The sequence below is a fragment of the Brachyhypopomus gauderio genome, chromosome 15 (assembly GCF_052324685.1).
Source record: "Brachyhypopomus gauderio isolate BG-103 chromosome 15, BGAUD_0.2, whole genome shotgun sequence".
Taxonomy (NCBI): domain Eukaryota; kingdom Metazoa; phylum Chordata; class Actinopteri; order Gymnotiformes; family Hypopomidae; genus Brachyhypopomus; species Brachyhypopomus gauderio.
The window spans coordinates 11,841,081-11,863,003 of NC_135225.1; the positions used below are offsets into that span (position 1 = coordinate 11,841,081).

At 42.5% G+C, this 21,923-nt stretch overlaps 1 protein-coding gene across 19 annotated transcripts in view; it reads right to left on the reverse strand.

The window, feature by feature from the left end:
• Positions 1 to 18,090, reverse strand: part of ldb3a (LIM domain binding 3a) — a 40,894-nt gene extending 22,804 nt beyond the window's left edge. For 15 of the 19 annotated variants that reach the window (XM_076975127.1, XM_076975124.1, XM_076975119.1 and 12 more), the window contains exons 1-3: positions 14,123 to 14,217; positions 13,786 to 13,975; positions 4,788 to 4,939 (exon numbers count right to left, since the gene is read on the reverse strand). In XM_076975127.1, coding sequence (XP_076831242.1) covers positions 4,788 to 4,939; positions 13,786 to 13,881 — 248 coding nt within the window. In that variant the 5' untranslated portion in view covers positions 13,882 to 13,975; positions 14,123 to 14,217. Of the gene's footprint in view, positions 1 to 4,787; positions 4,940 to 13,785; positions 13,976 to 14,122; positions 14,255 to 16,460; positions 16,483 to 17,258; positions 17,412 to 17,939 lie in introns of those variants that run through there. The other 4 variants (XM_076975113.1, XM_076975112.1, XM_076975114.1 and 1 more) reach the window with 4 other exon arrangements.
• Between the last annotated feature and the right edge of the window lie 3,833 nt (positions 18,091 to 21,923).

Here is a 21,923-nt window from a genome sequence, read left to right on the forward strand (position 1 = left end):
ACAAAAAGCAGGTCAGGTGGAGGAAGGTGTCTGCCAAATACTTTAATAACAATCATGCAACAGGTTTCCTCAATCATAAAACATTACACAAATCACTTGGCTTTAGTCACTGGACTATAACAACTTAAGTTATTTAAATTACTTTCATTGATACAATTAATATTGCTTAAGTGCATTAGTGTACACTGTAAATCTGTAAATGCAACACTGCAGGATACAAAATGTGCTGTGAGAACTGTGTGACTTTCATTGTGGTGTTGGGACAGCGTTACGATTACATTCACCCATCTAGAGCTAACTAGTCAAATTCATGTTGTGGCAGAGATAGGGTTGTTATAGCACCACCCACTTACTCCTCCCTGTTGCTAAGCAGCCAGGTATGGTTAGTTATGAGACTAATGAAGGCAAACTCCACGTTCTCCAGCCTGAGACTGAGATGTCTGGTAGCCGTGTTTGGTCTCCGAAGGTTCGTTCTTGTGTGCTTGGCTTTTCCAGAGCTTCTGCCTCTACCTAGGCCATTTCCATAAGGTTGCTGATTGGTCAAGACTAACAAACCAATCACATATGAGTGTGTACGCATGAGTGGTATTAAGTAAAGTTTGTTCTTTGGACAGAGCAGACAGCTTTGGGTATAACACCATCAGTGGGAGTGATTAGTGTTTTATCATAAATTCTGCACTCTTTCTCAGTGAAGCTGCTCAGTCTTTCATTATGCTATATAAACCCTATATTAAGCTTTTCTGGAGGTCCCATAATAGGCTGAGACGTGCCGTTTTGTGAACGCAACAGAATCACGTTCTGTCCCACGCTGACAGCAGCACATGGCTGAAAGTCACTGGGGCCATGGTACATTCTACAAGGCTCCATATCTAAAGATATTGGGAGCATCTCTTCCACAATATCAGCCAGATGTACAGAAACTGGACTTCAAACAGTTGAAAGCACAGCAAGAATGATACCACAAGTTTAGATCAAATCACTGAGTCAGCAGTCAGCCCTTCTGCTTGGTAACAGATGGCATTCCAACAAAATGTTCCTTATCGAGCTAAGAAGAGGCATGTTTTGAATGTTTGACATCAAACTGCAAGCACAAAGAGACAACTGAGAAGAAAGGTTTTTCATGAGATTCATACTCAGATATCCTCAGGCCCTTCTAAAGCCGTTCCTGTAGGTTATTACCCCTTCAGTGTGAAAGGAAACGGTCTTGGCTGTTTTACAGTGGTTGGAAATACAGCCATGAAGAGCAGTTTCCTTCACATTGGGCTCTTTAAAAGTGTGGAAGAGTCTCCACTGTGTCATTTCACCATGATCCAGGACAGCACGCATGTTGAATGTTAATGGATGTGCAGCATCTGAAATGTATGAAGGGTCATGTGAATTATTTATTTTGTGTTTGTGTTTGTGTGTGTGTGTGTGTGTGTGTGTGTGTGTGTGTGTGTGTGTGTGTGTGTGTGTGTGTGTGTGTGTGTGTGTGTGTGTCTGGTGTCCACATCTTATCTGTTCTACTGGGCAGAACTGCCTGTATTCTGACTACCTGACTGAGGCAAATTAAGCCCTGTGACCTTTTCTCTGACTAAACATTGTGGCACTTTCTCCAAACACAAGCGCAAACACAATCACACACACGCAAGCACACATGAATGCCTCACAACACAGCAAACAAATTACTACAGCCACCAGTGAGCACTGGTGACATTTATGCTGCAAAATATCAGGCAATAAAATTTAAAAAAGTCAGACGGAGGCTTGAAACATCGCAGACCACAGAAAATAAAAAATGCCTTCCGTGGCTTTACACTTGAGAGCTGCTCCACAAATGTGGTAAATGTGGTGTATGCAGGTGCCAATTAGCAGAAACTCCATACAGTGTTGACAGATGCACAATAATTGACATTACAGTGGTTTATGTTATGCAGCTAACATACCAGGCAAGCTCCCATTTTGATAAGCACAACAATGTTTATATTGCTGTATCAGTGCCCTGAAATTAAAACGTTTAAAGAACCAAGGAGGAAAATGAGGACTAAAGCAGTCTGGTCAGCTTGAATGTTATATTAAACATTCAGTAAACTTTTCCATTTTTAAAACCCACACAGAAATGGATCCTAACTGTGATCATTAAGGTCCTAATATTCCACAGACCGTGCTTGATTGACAGCCTACTGTCACAGATTACAGCCTGATAAATATACTTGGACAGGGAGGTAAAATTAGAGTAATTCAACTGTACATGAACCTAACTTGAGAATACTGATGCAAATCACTCTTTACATGCACCATGACAGACTGACTTCACCAGTGCTGATGGACTGGTAGATAAAAATGTAACGAAAGTCAGACACAAATAACTAGGTCTGTGGACAATGAAAAATTGCACAGGCTTCACTGAAAAATAACTTTTGCAGCAAAAGGACACCCAATTGATCATAGGGAGGTGATACATTCTGGTGAAATAAACTGGACTTTGGAATGGTGTTTATAGGAAACACTTTCTATATGCACAGTGTTCCCAGAAGAGTATGACAATAAAAAGAATCAGAAAAGAATTAACCAAAAAGAAATGGCTTTAGGTACCCTGTGTATGTAAATGTGCTGAGAGGCGTGTTACTTTACTGAATGCTTGAAAAGATTTGCCTTGCATACCACCTGATGGGAGAGGGTCAATATTTGCTAAGGAGGGTGTATTCACCACTCTCACGGGTTGTTGACACTGAAGCTGAAGATTCAGAGTCGTGTGTGTGATTCTTCTTTTGCTGACTCTGCTGGAGTCCCTGCTGCACTGATCGAACACTGAATTTCCACTTTTAGAGTCTGCCATCTAGGAGATTACTGGACAGCCTTTGGCATTCAGAACCACTGCAATTTATCGTGGCATAGATTCCACTAGGTGTTGAAATCATTTTGCAGGAATCTTGGCCCATGCGGACAGGAGAGCTTCACACAGTTGCCGCAAATTAGATCGAGATAGTGACATGCTATGAACGGTCCATTTCATTCATGTTCTGTAGGATTAAGGTGTGGGGAGTGTGAAGGCCTGGGAAGCAAAGAAAACTCATCGTCACGTTCATGGAACCAGTCCGTTTCTACACAAGCCGTGTGGCATGGGGGTCCTGCTGAAAGTGTCCTTTGGTTATAGGATAAACCATCACACTGAACTTAGTCTGCCACAATGTTTATCTAATCCCTAGCATCCAAACATCCATCCACAAGGCTCAGAGGACCCAAACATTTCCCACACCTGCACCAGCCTGAACTATGGACACCTGACTGAAGGGGCTCTGTGATTCATGCTGCTCATGCCAATTTCTGAGCTGCCCATCATCTAACCATGTCATGTTTTCCACTGCTCAGTGATCCATTCTGACACTCTTTTGCTTCTGGACTCTTGCCCTTCTGTTTCTGGAATAGCAACGTCACTCAGCCTTGTGCTGAGTTGTGTGTTTGGACACTAGACAGATCACAGGCATTTTTCTTGACTGTCTCTGCTAAGAACGTTTCTTGCCAACCTCCTGCTGGACGTACTTCTGTGTACTGTCAACACCGTTGCATGAGGGAAACCCAGAAGACTGACCTGGCTGGTCTAACACAGATGACATGACCACGCCCCATTCAAAGTCTGTCACAGCACTTGACTTTCACATTCTATGGTGGATTCAGACTGAAAGCAATATATATATATATATATATATTCCAGTATTCACCTGCATGTGTCATAGCGGCGAATGCACAGTCCATCATTACCACGTCACTCTGCACTCTTGCTTGACTGGGTTTACGCTCTGACTGGAACCACTCGTCGGTTCTTCACATGAAAACTTCAGCCCACTGATGCTCACCTAGCTTCTATATTCATGTGGCAGGGACCTGCCCCTACTGGAGGACAGTCTGACTGCCCCCCGCTGATGAAGAGGGACGGAGAATGTCCCCCAGGTAAACGTGTGTCTCGTTTGTCCCGCCACGTGGTTGCTGCACTCTTTCCTTTGCTACAATCCACCATTCTGTATTTTAGTGGTTCTGGATTGAGTGTGGGAGGCTGTGTTCTCCTTCTGAGTCTTGCGTTCTCTCAACGTTCCTCTAGCTTTTAGCAAGTTTTCCCTTGCCAGTACATCAATGTAAAACGTACTGTATAAATCTAAGTGAATTTGAACTTCTGGTGAAATTACAGAAAGGTCTGTCAAGATGCACTGTACCAGCTTGGTCAGCTGACCAGCTCACAGTGTCCCTCTCTGATTGAGTATTACTGTAAGAATAAACAGGACTGACACTGGCTTATGGAGAGCATGTTAGCCCAAGTAGTGTAGATCCCTGGTGCATTACACATGCACACATGCAAATGTAATTTTTAAAAAGGAATTTATTCATCAATAGTAAGTCCCACAAGAGGACATCCATCAGAAATTGCAATGTCCTCAAGATGTTTATGATATATGTTTTGATGTAGTATTCTGTTCCAGTGAAAGGCCCCTACACTATTAGAAGCAATAACTATGAGCAGTGTTGCTATATACATCATAAGTTATAAAATGATATCCTTCATTTGTGTGCTAACAGAGCTGAGAGATGTCCCATCAAAATACTGTAAATGTTTCTATTCTGTAAATGTTTTTGACATTAAAAATCATAACAATCATGTGTTTGCACATGGCTAAAATGGCAAAGCCAGTGTGCTGATGCTCACATACATATCCCCTCATTATCTCACACACACACACACACACACACACACACACACACACACACACACACACACACACACACACACACACACACAGAGCAGGGCACAGTACCTCTGCAGGGTGAGGGCCAGGTTGAAGTTGGCACACTTAATCTTGTTCTGGGCCTCCAGGTGGGTCATCCCGTCAGTGCTGACGCCATCGATGGCGACGATGATGTCACCCTGTATCAGGTTTCCTGCGGCAGCTTTGCTGCCGGGTGTGATCTGTGGACACACAACGCAGCCCTTTCATCACAATGCCCGCATATCTATGCACTTTAAAAACACAGCTAGGCAAGCGTCTGAACCAAGTGCAGGAAATCGGATCCCCGGAAGTCTAGCGCTGGTATTGAACCAGGCAGGTGCGTACGGGATTCCGCTCAGTTCATTTGAGGGTCTCGGTCTTCAAACAGCTAAATGCTGGCTGTGGTTCTGCTGGGTTCTACATCACTACAACATGGAGGGCTTTCAGCTTTACACCCTACATCACTACAACATGGGGGGCTTTCAGCTTTACACCCTACATCACTACAACATGGGGGGCTTTCAGCTTTACACCCTACATCACTACAACATGGGGGGCTTTCAGCTTTACACCCTACATCACTACAACATGGGGGGCTTTCAGCTTTACACCCTACATCACTACAACATGGAGGGCTTTCAGCTTTACACCCTACATCACTACAACATGGGGGGCTTTCAGCTTTACACCCTACATCACTACAACATGGAGGGGCTTTCAGCTTTACACCCTACATCACTACAACATGGGGGGCTTTCAGCTTTACACCCTACATCACTACAACATGGGGGGCTTTCAGCTTTACACCCTACATCGCTACAACATGGGGGGCTTTCAGCTTTACACCCTACATCACTACAACATGGGGGGCTTTCAGCTTTACACCCTACATCACTACAACATGGGGGGCTTTCAGCTTTACACCCTACATCACTACAACATGGGGGGCTTTCAGCTTTACACCCTACATCACTACAACATGGGGGGCTTTCAGCTTTACACCCTGCATCACTACAACATGGAGGGCTTTCAGCTTTACACCCTACATCACTACAACATGGGGGGCTTTCAGCTTTACACCCTACATCACCACAACATGGGGGGCTTTCAGCTTTACACCCTACATCACTACAACATGGGGGGCTTTCAGCTTGACACCCTACATCACCACAACATGGGGGGCTTTCAGCTTTACACCCTGCATCACTACAACATGGGGGGCTTTCAGCTTTACACCCTACATCACTACAACATGGGGGGCTTTCAGCTTTACACCCTGCATCACTACAACATGGGGGGCTTTCAGCTTTACACCCTGCATCACTACAACATGGGGGGCTTTCAGCTTTACACCCTGCATCACTACAACATGGGGGGCTTTCAGCTTTACACCCTGCATCACTACAACATGGGGGGCTTTCAGCTTTACACCCTGCATCACTACAACATGGGGGGCTTTCAGCTTTACACCCTACATCAACTACAACATGGAGGGCTTTCAGCTTTACACCCTACATCGCTACAACACAACGTGGGTGTTCTGCTGTTAGACGCCAGATGTGAAGGAGACAGGTGGAAGTATGTGTGTGTGTGTGTGTGTGTGTGTGTGTGTGTGTGTGTGTGTGTGTGTGTGTGTGTGTGTGTGTGTGTGTGTGTGTGTGTGTATTTTTGGCTATGCCAATTTATCCATCTCATTCAACCAGGAATCAAGGAGAACAATGCATCAGGAGTATGGGCTGTCAAACTAAACCTTCACAGACACCTGAAGCATAACGTTACGTGTGTTTTCTCAGCGGTGTTGGGGAGGTTTGGGGCTTGCAGTACATAACTTCACACCATTCATTTTTAATCCTTCACAGTTCCTCCTAGTCTCAACACGGGCTTCACATGACTAATGTAAAATAACAGAGCATCACTGTAACAGATGTAACAGAGCATCACTGTAACAGATGTAACAGAGCATCAGCATTGATTTTAAAGGCTACACTGTGGCTACCATTCCAACGTACTGTATGGCTCCTACCTAGAGAGACCAGCCCGTTAATTCTCTAAAGGTTCCAGCAGCAACAACCTGTGTGCTGTCTGCCCATCTTGCATCTAATATGCAATCCCACATCTGATTGAGCTGGGTCACACCTCTATTTAGAGCGTGTGACTGGTAAGAGCCCTGTAGTCACCCTAAGTGCCATGGTTTAGTTTATGACTGGCTTTGCCCCCATTTTTGCTGCTATTAATTACCCTGCTCAGGTTCAAGCCTGCTGCTCATGATCTTCCTATAACGACCCTCTCTGGGCCAAGGATACATTAGCTGCTGGCACTGTTTCACAAATACTTTTAGACTGTATCATATGCTGAGTCTGGTGCTGGCCTGTCTGTGTAAGCCATGCTAATTAGAGGAGGGTGATCTTATTTGAATATTCATCTGGATTTTGCCTGTTTTCTTACAGCAGAATGAGTGCAGCTTAAAGGCTTTGGAATGTTGGGGCAGCGTAGGTTGGCTAGGAGAAGAGACACATGTCTACAGCTGAGTGAATGGTTGGCTCTTTTCCAGCCTGACAGCTGAATTCGTATGGCGAGTCTTTGCACCGGCCACTGTGAATAGGAGGCGGGGCTTATCTATAGACACTCCTCACACTGCTCTGTAATTGGCTGTTGCAGTCGGGGGATAGTCCTGACACCAATGTAAAGGTTAGAATGGGCAACAAAGACAGTGATTCCAGGGACGCTTCTTGCTTGACAACCAGGAACCTTAATGAAGGACTTTGACCTTTGGCTGCGAAGTTCCTCATTTTCGGTTCAGATGCCAGTAGCTGTGTGATTAGCTAGGCCTCCGACAGGCCCACTGTCACTTAAGTATGCCCCTCGTTTCATTCAAAATGATCCATTCAGCAACACAGGGCACTGCCACTTGTATTTGATTCACTGAAATATCCAAAGTGCCTATCAGGGGACATAACTACTCAGCTTGCAGGAGCACAGAGAGCTCTTCATGTCTGGTAGTTTGCCATTATCAAAAGGCACAGCTTCAACCGACATGTTTCTACAAATTCAAAATGTGGATTTCGGTGATCCAAAACCAAACGTGAGGGAGCATAATTATTTGGACAGGAATCTGAGTAATTGTTGCTCATTCAGCTGGGACTACAGCCATTTAGCTATCGAGATACTAGCGCCGCTGGCCGCTTCATTAGCTGTAAGCTGCAGCCGTGCCCTCAATGCCCCATCAGTTCCACGCCTGGCTTAGCAAAGCTAACAGTGAGAAGAAAAGGAAGGAGGTCTGGGACAGCAGAGGCCTTGAGAGGGTGTGGAGAGGATTACCAGGAACGGATCACAAACACCACTCCGCCTCTCCGCCCGTTACAGCTGATGCCTGGCTGAAAGGGTGGCTGATATGCCAGTTCAGATCTCCAGTTCACTTACACACACACACACACACACACACACACAAAAGGCTTGTTCTGCATGCCAGTGAAAGCAGCGATAAAGTGGGGCAGTGAGAGAGACGAGGATCTGATAGACGAAGCCTGCGGTTGCAGCAGGACGTGAGGAGTGTGTGATCACTCCTGACATTCGCCATGGCATTATTAGAAACACGTGATGTACTGTACAAAGGGCGCAATTCAAACATACTGAATACTGAAACAACCCTGACGTCACAGTGTCTCAGTAGGGAACACAAATATCTGCCAGCACATTTGATACAGCAGTACTTGAACAGAAAAATGTGTTAGGCCCAATATCTCCACCTTCCCCAAACAGCAAAATAGTCAGACTTATTAATAATTGTCTGACTTAAATAAGTCTGACAAATAATTGTCAGACTTATTTAAAGCCATAGGTAAATATGGCAGAATATAGATTCTGACATTCTGATATAGAACAACATTCTGAAATGCAAAAGCTTTTGATTGTTATCCATCTGAAATGCTTTAGTTTTCAATGTGTCAATCAAATTTAGGCTAATTCCCAGTTGTAAGATGAAATAAAGTTTTGAATCTACTGGATGACTGAGGTTTCCAAAGCTGTTTTCACATAAATTGGTTGAGATGTGTGTTGGACATTTGCTGCTGGTATATATAACCCTCACAGTCTCTCCAATAGTGCTGACCTGACCTTCAGCAGGGTGCTAAAAACAGCTGTCCCTGTCAGCACACTCAGCCACTGGCTCTCATGCCACAGAGCAGGTCAGGGCGAGGCTGGGGGTGGGGCTGGAGGCGGGGCTGGGGGTGGGGCTGGGGGTGGGGCTGGGGGCGGGGCTGGGGGCTGGGGGCGGGGCTGGAGGCAGGGCTGGGGGCTCCAAGCCTGCTGGTATGCAGGTGATCTGTCCACAAAGAGCCAACATGAGCGGCGTGTTATCTGATGGCTGGCTGGACAGTCAGACTTATGCCATGACTGGGGGATGATGGGCTTAAGACATGATCATTAGTTGGTACAAACATGAATGAGAGATGTCTGTAGTCCTGGATCACATGCCTAGGCCCAAGAGTCATTGGGTACAGGAGAGGAGATCTACTGTAGGCTGTTGAAAAATCACCTCAAATTGTTCCAGAAGGAGATGAAACATTTCAGCAGTCTGACGAATCCCACACAAAAGTTATTTGACGTCCACAACCACAAGGTCACTGATTGAAACCCCAAATACTAAATAAAAGCCTTCAGAACTCATATTGTAAGACAATGAACAGCTGGACAGGCAGAGGAATGAAACCGATTATTAGGGATGGATGCAAATAAATTGCAACACAATGGCAATACGGAGTGTCAAATGGCATATGCAACATGAGGTCAATTACTTCTGTTGGGCCACTGTTTCAAATGGTGCCACAAAAGAGCATGCAGAGATTGGATGGGCAGATCAGTGATTTCACAAATGCACACGGTTGGTACAAAAACACATATGCAGACATATTTCAATATTCAGTCAGACGGTGACTCTAGGGCTGCATAGGGAGGACGTGCTGAAAAGCCTCACTACAGAAGCAAAGCACCCAACAGGGGGCTCGCTGATCCTAAACGTGAGACTCAGGCTCTTCCGTCTTCCATAGCCTATCACCAGCCATGACAATATCATAAAACCCACACCTAAGAATGAATGCAGATCAGATTCAGACCCAGCTCAATGCCTTTGAGGAGGGGGACACAAATCAGTAAATAAATGCCATCTGAATCATAGCCATCAATGCATATTTAAACATGCTAATGGTTTGAGCACAATGAAATACCAAAAAAATAAAAAAATAAAAAATAAAAAATAAAAAAAACTATCGGTACTCTGAAATATCAATTTAAACACACACAAACAACACACATATACCTAATAATTTATAATGGTGGGTCTATTGTAGAAGTACATAAATAGTAAAGCATTCCAAAAGTGTTATATCAGGAATTAAGGATAACCTGGTTGATGTTTCAGTCTGTCACCCAATCAGAGCCAAACAAATTTCTGACAGCACAGTGGTGTTAGATCAAATGTCACAGGGCTTTGCCACAAAATACGAGGAAACATAACCCCACAACATGGTGATCTAAATCCAGACCAAACGGAAAGACCACACAATGTGTAATCTGTTTATTACTGGTCACTAATGACGAGTTATACCACGGCGTCCACTTTGACGAGAGTTTGTTCACTAAAAATGTTATCACCACTACATTACAATGAACAGCAATTACACAGCCCAACAGTCATTAAACCTATTGGTCTGGCAATGCTATGACGAATATCTTCACCAGACTATGATTTTCTCCAAGATTCAAACTAATTTACCTCAAAACTGCATTTGTACACAGAAACAACTTTTCCAGCTTTTTATCATTATTCAGATCAGTTTGAAAGCCATTCCACGAAATTATAGAGAGGATAGTCAAATTTTAAAACAAAGAATGAACCTATCTGTTGATAGGTTCTTGCACAGTTGAACAGTTGAACTTACACATTCATTGCACTACCTTCACAGGACATGGTGCTATGCCCCAAATCTCATGTTAGCCTCATTCTCCTTTACAAGGTGAATGCCTGAAGGTAGAGCAGAGCTCAAATGCTCCTTCCATTTGCTCTTCATCCAAACTGCACCATGGAGGTATTTATATCTCTCATCTGCTGCTTTCGGTTAGATGAAAGTTGCAAGCTCGTGTTTTCTGTGCCATCCATTTTTATTCTTTTGTTTCCTTTTCCTTTTATTTGTTGTTTCACCATTTCCCCCCCAGTCTTTGTCTCCAATACCTCATTTGCTTCTCCACGAGTTCCACATTACATTGTTCCATTCTGAAAAAATCTGACACTTTTATAATTCTGAAATTCAGAGTTTTGTTTTGCGATGATTCTGAAAAATGTGATAAGCAATGTAAAAGCATCATTAAGATCTTAACCAATCTGTCCTTATTAGATATGTGAAACAAAAACAAACATGGCATGAGCTAAGAATTAGCATGCTGAGTTCACATGAGGTCACACCACTGCTCACATTTTACTCACGCTTTATTTGGTTACCAATTTATATTTCACCTATTTACATTCACAAGCCTTGGCAGACACACTTAAGCGCACAAAAGCGACTTAGCTATGTATTTAATCAGTGTTAGTGCCTGGAGATCAAACCCATGACTAACAAAGTAGGATCATGTGTGACCTGCACTAGCCATTGAACCACAGAAGCCTGGCACAGGATGGTGTTTTCAGTCATACTCATGAAAATACTAAACAATCTGATGTAAAGGTAGCAGATGCACAGATTATGTAATTTTGTTAAGGATGACTATAATTTATTACAATAATATTAAAAAAATTATGTCCCCCCCCCCCCCCCCCCCAATATTACAATTAAAAACATGTAAATATTAAAATTGAAGCTGCAGTCACAGCAACAGAAGCAGAGAACTGCCTCATGTAGTGCCTCATGTTACCCATGTTTGGTCTGCTGAAGACTAAGGTCAACTACATTCAAGCCACATCACTTTTAGTGCAGACATGGTGTTAAACAATGGCTTATCTAGATAGACAGATAATCTTTTGCAATTTATCACTCTGAAAGTTAATATAGTTCTTATCAGATAAGACCTTATCGTGCTGTGATATGTGACAGTCAGGGTGATAAAAAAAGAAGACAGTATCAAAGTTATTAAACCTAATCATCTTTTTTTAAATATATGCATTTATATTTAGCAATAAATATATTTTAAAAATAGATTTCATTGTTTAAAATACAAAAATACTGGTCCAAAAATTGTCTTGATACAATTTATTATACATTGCAATCCAATACAAATTTCAAAATACCCAAAAGGTAATTTCAATTAAAGTATTGATATTGTATATCCGATATTACACATATTCATTAAATTAAAATACTCGCCATCTCGCCATAGAGCAGCACCTGAATTAAAATTTGTTTTTAAAAATTTGTTTTGAGTCTTGACAAAATAATCGAAATGAAACATGATGGAATTTAATAACGTAGTGATTAATTAAATTCCTAACTTCCTAAATTAATTTTCTAAAAAATCATAATCCAATTAGATCAGTGTGAGGTCAGAGATCTTACAACGTTTCATCCATTACACTAAATACAGCATTAGCACCTGCTAAAGTGGCCATTTACAAATGCTACTCCTACATGTAAAACAGCACACTAATGCGCGCGCACACACACACACACACACACACACACACATACTTCCACCTGTCTCCTTCACATCTGGTGTCTAACAGCAGAACACCCGCCTGGGCGTAGCTAAAAGGGTCCCTATTTGAGGGTATTTTTAGAGGAGCACCCCCGCCTGTCTGCCAGGCTGCCTTGGGCAGATCCATGCTCTGGGTCTCACCTGTCGCTGTGGTGAGTGACTAGGCCGTCTGCTCCCGGGTGTCTACTGCAGAGGGGAAGCCTTCTGGCCCCGCGCTTGACTCACTCCCCTGGATTTAGGTATGCTTACTACCCCACGCAACCAGACACGAAAACCAGACTCTGGCCAAACCAGAGAAGGATCCCAAGTAGAGTGATTGATAACCAGTGGACCCAACTATGCTTGGATGTAAAAATGGAATTCTGGACCTCTACATTAAAGCATTGTGATTATGACTTTCCACTGAGCGTAGCTGGCACGTTCATTGTAAATGGCATGCCGCAAAAGTTGGATTATGTCATGGGAGTGACATATGTTAAGACCGAACCGGAGGACGGGTGGACAGAGTCTCTCCTGACCACCGAGCATGACAGGAAGGGTGACAGAATGGGCCTCATCCTGATGCCCAGGGTGTCCAGCTGATGCCTCCTGCCACCTGTCTTCCTCTCTACGTGTCAGCCTGACTATTGAATGACTTTTCCCACCAGAGCACAGTGCAGCATTTTAGCTCACAAAGACACATGGACACACACACACACACACACACACACTCTCTCTCTCACACACACACACACACAGTCACCAAAAGGCAAAACCAGGAAATGATACAGTAAATACTCCACATATGCATTCTGTTGCTTTACCAATTACATCTCATTGACTGTTTCATGGTCTGTCCTTCCAGGAATCATATGTGGAGAGCTATAATGTCTCTTACACTGAACAATTTACACTGAACACCCTTATCCACTGATTATTTTCAGATAAATAGTGATATATATATAGCTCAGCAGCAAAGAAAGGGAATCTAGACCCAGAAGTCCTAAGAGTCATAAACATGAGAAAGCCAGTGGAAAAACTTCAGGTTACATTACCACAACATGACGGGTAAAGTCAACACCTCATGCACCCTGGACAGAGAACACAACAGTGCTTCATGAATGTCCACGCTCAAACCAAACCAAATCCTCACTCAAACTCTTAAGTGCATTCAGAGCATCCTGCGCATCTGTTCTAAAGCATCGCTCGCAGATGTGCATATAATACATCTTATTTGCATTGGTCATTGACATCAGCTATGTACATCTCATTCTAACGCAGGCCACAGACTAATCTGAATGGGCCCAATCAGATCTGAGGGGCTTCTGAACAACCGCCGACTGAAACGTGTCCTTAGGCAGTGTGGGCGTCTGGGGGCCCTTACCCGGGATATGGTGAGGGGCATGTTGAAGTCCTTGCCTCCTTGCAAGCGGAAGCCATAGGGCGAAGGTCCAGCCAGAGTCACAGTGTAAGCACTCATTGTCCAAAAACGCCTCTGCGGGTGCTTCCTTGGGGTTGAACTTCAGCCACCAAACAGACGGGAAAAACTGAGGTGGAGGGGTGCCAGGTAGCCTCTGAAAGCAGAAAAAAGGGGGGGGGGGGAGTAAAAAGTTATGTTGGGAGAGAAAAAAAAAGGAACAAGTTTCACCCCCTCAAAAAGTAACAGCAACGAGAAAGGATGAATAAAAAGGGGCACGCCACACCAAACAGGGTAGGCCCACCTGAGCTAGAGCTAGAGAGAAATAATGAGTGTGATAGACAGAAAAGAGGGGAGACCCAGAAGAAGAGAGTTCTTGCCTGCTCAGATGAGCTGGAGTGACAGCCTAAGAATAGCGGCCCCTCTGCAGAAAATGATAGTACTGATGCATTGTGGTGGGGGGCGGGAGGGGGGGGCCTTATATGGCATGTAAGGGGACACCCAGAATGTCAGGCCTCCCATGATTCACAGGGCTAATATAGCCACCTCTACGGCCCACGGATGTTTCTAGACCACTTTACACAGTGGCCAGTGCATCAAATAGGTTACGTTCATTAACAAAAACATGATGTCTTTCTCATATTAGGAAGAGGCAATTAATCCAATTTATAACCATTATTTTAGGAGGACACTGCATGTGTGCTATTATCTAGTGTTATGACCAAATCAGAACAAACCCATTATTGTTCAAGTAACTGAAAGTTGCATGTATTACACTATAAAACAAACATAAACATATTTAAATGAATAATTAAGCACAAATGCACACAATTTTATATCCAGTGGTAAGTGCTTTGGGGACAGTGATTAATGAGATAAAAACAATACAACACCAAAAAAACCATTAAGATATACTGGGCAGAGCCAAGCCCCTCCCTCCCATCATTTAAGCCCGCTGACATCTCTTGGATTTGAAAAATACCAAAACACCACCAAAAGAAGACGTTTGCAAGAATGGGGTTGTTTATATATTTGAGTAGATGACATATACAGCCCTGAGAAATGTTTTGGGGAACCTAAATGCAGCACCAGAAGGTGAACAGTGAAATGGTCAGGGTTTCCATCCTCTGGCTTGCAAACATATGTGATCAGAAGATTGATCAGGCATGCCCGCTGCCATCATAAGCAAACCCATACGCAGCACCTGCACGCTTTTAATGGCCAACCCCATCAACATTATCAGAAGCTCATTTACTGTATCACACCAGACATGACACATGATCACACCAGACAGTGTGACTACACTAGGCAGACTGAAATGCATCTTCATTTATTTGTGTGTAAATAAATAAGATTAAATCAAAACTATAATCAGTCGGAGCAAATTCTGCCAATATCCTCACACTGACGAATGTGAAGGTGAGGAATCCCCCTATAATGTACTGTCATAAAATAATAAGACAAAACAATGCACATTTAAGCTCTGTCACATGTGGAGACCCAAGCAGTACATCCCAGCCTCAACTCTAAATCAAAATTGACTTATAGTGGCACAGAGGACTAGTGAGTTTACCTGTTTTCCAATTTCTTACAAACTCAGCTCTCCCATGCTTTAAACCTTGGTGATGTTCTCTGAATTTCCAGATGTAGTTACTTGTGAGTTGAATTATTACAATAATAATTTTCTATCACTTCATTACAGTACCATAATAAGTTAACTGTACTGTGCCATCATAGGTTAGAAAAGGACTCTCAGACGGAAGTGCTGCCTGGGGCCCTGTACAGAGATAAGAGAGTGCTGGTGTGTGGTCCCAGGACCCACAGCATGATAGGAGGCAGGGAGCTAATCGCTGAAAGCCTGCCTGTTCAGTCTGCCTAATTTGGGAGACCTCCATTGAGCAGCTAAATTTAGAACTCTTTGTCAATGGAAGAATTTGAAGTAATACTCAAGTGCTCTGAACTCAAGCTCCCATGATAATGTCACAAGCAGGATTATAGACAGTAAGCATGAACAGTAATGTGGCAATAGGTGAAACATGCAACGCATGACCTCACCGTCAGCATGGATGCTGTTAGGTTGGGTTTTATGATGTGAGGAGAACACGAGGACTGATAGTATGAGTCAGTAAACATCTGCTCGCATGTGACAAAATGTGGTTACTCTGGCTTAGCTGAATTTCAGAACAAATCCCTTCTAGCATGGTGACTAATGCAAGGATACCGCCGATTTATTTTTATTGGTTTCATGAGACTGCAATCTCAAAATGTGGCTTGCAACAAAGCTTTGGCATGGCAGCTTTAAGCCTCTCTCATGCAGGTTTAATCCAATCTCATGAAAACATATCTTGCATTTACAACAGTCAGATGATCATTGAGACCACTTTAAAATGGGTTTGCAAGTCTCTGGTTATCAGTACATCAGCAGCCTGAAAAAACCCTCTTCTCTCCTTTACGAACATAACTCTCTCTCTCTCTCTCTCTCTCTCTCTCTCTCTCTCTCTCATATTCATAAAGTTGACCTACCACAGGCAGATACACACACTTAAATGTTAATCCCATATAACACCAATGCAGAAAGCAAGAACAAACACAGCCATTGGGGGAGATCACAGAGCACTGCAGGACTCCTCTTCAATATTTACCACAGAAGAAGAAGAGAACTCTGACACACGGATCCAACCTCAGCACCTAAACATCTGGTTTTGAAAACAAATGTCTGATGTATCAGGGAGCTTGCAATATCTGAGGCAAACGTATACAAGTAAACCTAATACAAACTTACCTGTAGAACATTAATTTTACTTACAAATATATTCATATCAGAGGGAATGCAATAAGTTCTTGCTGCAAAGTGCACTGGTTTCTATAAAAAAATATTCAAAAAATAGCCTAGCTGTGACACAAAATAATGAAACATAATTAACATATTTTAAATTAGAAACATAAAAAATTACGACATGACGAAAAGCAATTAAACAAATAACAGACTGTAAAGCTAGATTTTTACTCTTTATAAATGAAAAAACAATCATTATCGACCAAAATTCGCCGAAAATGAAATAAAATAGCCTACTTGTCCTACAGCATATGGTCATCTATTAGTCATTCACTCCTAGCATATTTCAGCGCAGCCTGCCAAACACCTGTTAGTCGGTCCGCTACACGCAGCATTTGGACAGCTAGCTACCTGTATTTTCACATTGATACATCCCTGCACAAGCCATTCACCAGCACTATGTCAAACTAAGAAATAAAGGGAAGCCACACTACCAAATACAAGATTATAACAGGGTAACAGCGAGCAGGTGCACGTAAAAAGCGTTGTAGCTAGCCTGTTGGACGTCCTGTTTACGGTCCCTCACCGAGTCTTGCGCATCCATTACTACACCACCAAGTTCAAACGGTACAGAAACTTCTGAAATCACTAGCTTTCAACGTACATTTCATTGCTGCGCCTCTTTTACGGCGACGGCTGTACTGCTTGCCGTAGAGAAACGAGGATCTTCCCTCCTTCAACTCTTGAAAGCGGTTGTCACGCTTGGTCCAACTCCTGGCACCCCGAGCCGCGTACGCAGGCGGAAGGGCGAGAGGAGCCGGGAGCCTTCATTAACAATGATTAAAGCGACAGGCTTTGGAAAGACGAAATGTCCTCTAATTGTTTTGATGAGGAAAAAAAATTTTTTTTCACTATGTGAAATTAAATGTACAAATATATGACTATAATTTACTAAATGTAGAGATGACTTTGATGAATGAATGGGCCAGTGGGTTTGAAGGTTGCACGGGAATACAATTACTTTCGATAGAGATTATTATAATCATAACTTTGGAAAACTTACATTAGAAAAAAAATCACGTTCCTACATTCCTGTTCAACTTTCATCTATCTCAGCAGTGTGGCATTTCTGTCTGAAGTACATAAGGAATCTTCACATGCCAGCACGTGTACTGTAGGCTATACGTTAAAACTCTGTGTGTAAACAGTAGTAATGAAATCACGTTAAGCATGTCAGTCTGTCCTTGATGTTCCTCTTGGAGAGAAGTGGCTTATTTGCTGCCATTCTCAACACCAAGCCGTCCTCCAAAAGCCTCCATCTCACCGTGCGTTCAGCTGCGCTCACCTGCTCTCTGCCGTTCCTGAGGCAGCTCCGCACTGGTGGTGACTCTCATAGCTGCGGCCTCTTTAGGAGACGCTCCCGAATCCTTCTTCACTGCAGTTAAACCACTCTCGCTGAAGTTCTTGATGATTGCATAAATGGTTGATTGTGGTGCCCCCTCACAAGCAGGGGTGGGTTTCCCGAAACGTTCGTAGCGCTAAGTACTTCTTAACCTCGTACGTTTCATACGAGGTTACGAAGTACTTAGCGCTATGAACGTTTCGGGAAACCCACCCCAGCACTGTCCTCGCCTGTGAAACCCCTTTAATGCACTACAATGATGACTGCACATGTTTGCTTGGAGGTAACCATGGTTAACAGAAGAAAACGTAAAAGCTCCACTACCCTTTAAAAAGCAACCAGTCTGCTCAATGCTGTGGCTGGAATACAGTAATTTTTGTAATAAGGTCATTTTCATGACAAGGAATGACTTTGCAATTAATTGCAATTCATCTAATCATTCTTCTCAATCTAGAGTTAATACAAATTGCCACCATAAAAACTTGAGGAGGCAAACTTTGTGAAAACCAAAATTTAAGCCATTCTCAAAACATTTGGCCATGACTGTAACGTGCTGGGTGGACTCTTCCACACATTTCAACTATGGTCTGTGTTTATCTCTCCCTGATTTCATGACATTTACAGTATTTACAGAGTTTTCATAGATTCCATTTTAAGTAGTCAAAATATCAACTGCTGTCAATGTGGATGACAGATTTAGTTTCCCTTGCGATGTCAAGACTGGAGTAAAATGGAGGAGACTCTGGAGGCCTGTCCTGTTTTACCTCAGATACTCTGACTGGGAGTTACTTCAAGTGGGAATCGTTCTGGGGACGTTTGTAAATTCCTGTGTGTTAAAACCATTTAGGCTCTTCGAAAAGGTTGTGTTTAGGATAAAAATAGGCAATGACAAATTGTCACAAAGAGGACAGCAAGAAAACAACTAATGTGTCAACACGGCAGCTAACTGTGTAAACACACGATTTGAACTTGTGAAGCACACAAGCCAATAACACGTTTTAAAAGGTAAAACAACACTTCAAGGGACATGACATGACAGTAAGAATGAGCTTGATATTTAACAGCAGTAGGTTCGCTCCGTTTCTGACTTTCACTTACGCATCTGCAACAGTTGGTCTTTCATGTGTTAGGTTCCCTTCCCCCCTTCTGTCTGATAGATAATGCTGACATGCTGATCATTGGAGCCAGAGAAAACCCACTGTCTGGAAGGTTTAACGAGACAGATGTCTAATAGAGAGAGGATACCGGCAGCCTCCAACCACCGCTGTGTTCCAACAGCACACCCTGGTGGTTGCATGCAAGAGTGTCACTGGAGTGTATGCGCACGCAAAGAGCATCTGCTTCAGTAACCAATGAAGACGATGCCTTTTAGTATATGAGGCATCACTGGCAAAAAAGGATCCTTTCTCATAAAAAAAAAAACTGCTGCCGGATTTTCAAAAATACACATGAGTGTATCTTCCATTGCTCAGCAGGTGGATTAAGCTAGCTCCTGCTCTGCTCCTGGTCTGTTCTCTTCCAGATGGATTACGCTTCCACATGCATACAGTAAAGGGAAGGCATTATTCTGGTATCTAACTGATTGTGTTCTTGTCAGTCAAGCATAATCGAGCTGCTGTAACCATTGCATTGCTGTTTTTCAGCTCTGCCCTCACGCCACAAAACTGCAGCCAGGTGTTTGCATCAGATCTGCGTATGCATGTTCAGAACAGCTTTAGTCTCCTGTTTTGCTTCAGGACCTCTGAGATCAGGCTGGAGCCTGTTCAGGCACAGACTACCACATACACATTACCCTATTATCCAGCAAACATTACCCTAACCTCCAGCAAACATTATCCTATTATCCAGCAAACATTACCCTAACCTCCAGCAAACATTATCCTATTATCCAGCAAACATTATCCTATTATCCAGCAAACATTATTCTATTATCCAGCAAACATTACCCTATTATCCAGCAAACATTACCCTAATATCCAGCAAGCATTACCCTAACATCCATCAAATATCACTATTGCCTGATGACATTACCCTAACATCCAGCAAATGTTTCTGTAACTTGACACTGTCCGAACTTGCATGAAATCTAGCTAATTAAACTGTTCTACATTCTTGTTTGTCTGTTAATGTATTCTGGGGCTGTACAAACTGTTACTGAATTGCTTATCACTTTCACTAATGTTTTCACTCAGTGTACTGTGGACCTTTTTATATCATGCAGAAATCTTCTTCTTGGTTGCTGTGAAGAATGAACAGAAGCATGGTTGTATTCTGGTGAAGCGGTTTTGGGGTAGCAACAGCATTTTCTGAATTTTGCATGTGACTTGTGTTTATAGATGGGATAACTCTTTGTCAGCTGAGTCATATTGCTCTCTACTCTAAAACCACCAAACAATTTTAAAAAATGATTTAAAAAAAGTAAACTCTGGGGGAATTTTTTAAAACAAGAAAACACCTAAAACCTGTTGTCAAGTGTCAGGTACATTTCACTGGACATCTTAAGTCCACAATAAAAGTTGATAGTGGGTAATTGTAATTGTCAGGCAGGGCATTGGGGGTTACTGAGACATCAGCACCCCAGGCTCCCCTGACCTCTGGAGGCTGGGTCAAGGACAGGAGGCCACAGCACTGGAAAGGAAGATTCTCCACAGGCTGGTGTACGCAGGGAAACACGGAAAACCAGTGATTGGTCCTCAGTGATTAACAAGAAGTCAAGTAAATGCAGTGCAATATAACAGTGCAACATACATTATTGTCAAAGGGAAGAAAACATTTGCTGTTTTTTTTAGCTATATGGTTTGTTATGCATTACTTTATCAGTGAGCACTGACAAATGTTTTAATATTGTTACAGTTTTTTATGACTGCTAACATGCGTTTGTCCAATCTGTAGTCACATTTTCAAAACTCTAAACACAGTGAACACAACATCAGTCTTCAGTGGCTATGCAATTAGTACAATTCATGTTGTTTTTGCACAAAATCCAGTCATTTTACATGTTTTTATAATGCTTACATTTTTTAAACACACAATGTTATCCAATAACAAAATTCTGGATAATTTTTGTCTTATTTACAAATGCTTGCACACAGCATGTCAAAAATGAAAACCTAAGGTTCAAAACCTTAAATATTGTATAAAATGCGAAGTTCTCCAAAAACAAAGGCAGCTGAAAAGCTATTACTGTAATACATATTTTTTGTACATATAGATCAATTAAACAATTAAATAAAATGAAGTACAGTAATGTACCTGGTCAAGAGAGGAGCAAATTTAACTATTTGTTCTGCAATCTCAAGTGCTGGTTTGGTCCTTCACAAATGCCAGATTGGTCCCTATAACAGTGACCTCCTTCTTTCGTTTTTGAATGAACTCTACCAACAACTGGTCAACAGGTGGGAGGAAACACTAGGACATTTGTGATGGGACAATGTAGCGTTCTGTCATTCTCATGTCATCACAAACTGGTTTATAATCAACCCAACTGGCAGTAATCAACCCAAGAGGAAAATGCTAAACCAGGGTGAGATGCACCTCTGACCTGTGGTTGAAACCATTGGTTGATCTAAACCTTCACCAATTCCCTTTCTTACTGTAACTGAATGTTCACCTGCAAACAATTTAATCAAATTATGATAAATGACCAAAATATAACAAATAAATAAACTAAATAACTAAATGTAAAATGATGACTTAGAGATTATGACGACATGTTCAGCCCTTTTGCATACAATGACCCAGGCGGTGACCTAAAGACTAAATGTTTTGGAGGGTAAGACAATTCAACAAACATTCCGTACAACACATTTTGATAAACATGATATAAGAAATTGATAATGTAAAAAACAACAGACAATTGTCCATGTTCATTTGCAAAATGTACAAAAGCATTTGCAAAATGTGAAACACAATGAGAAATGCAATTAT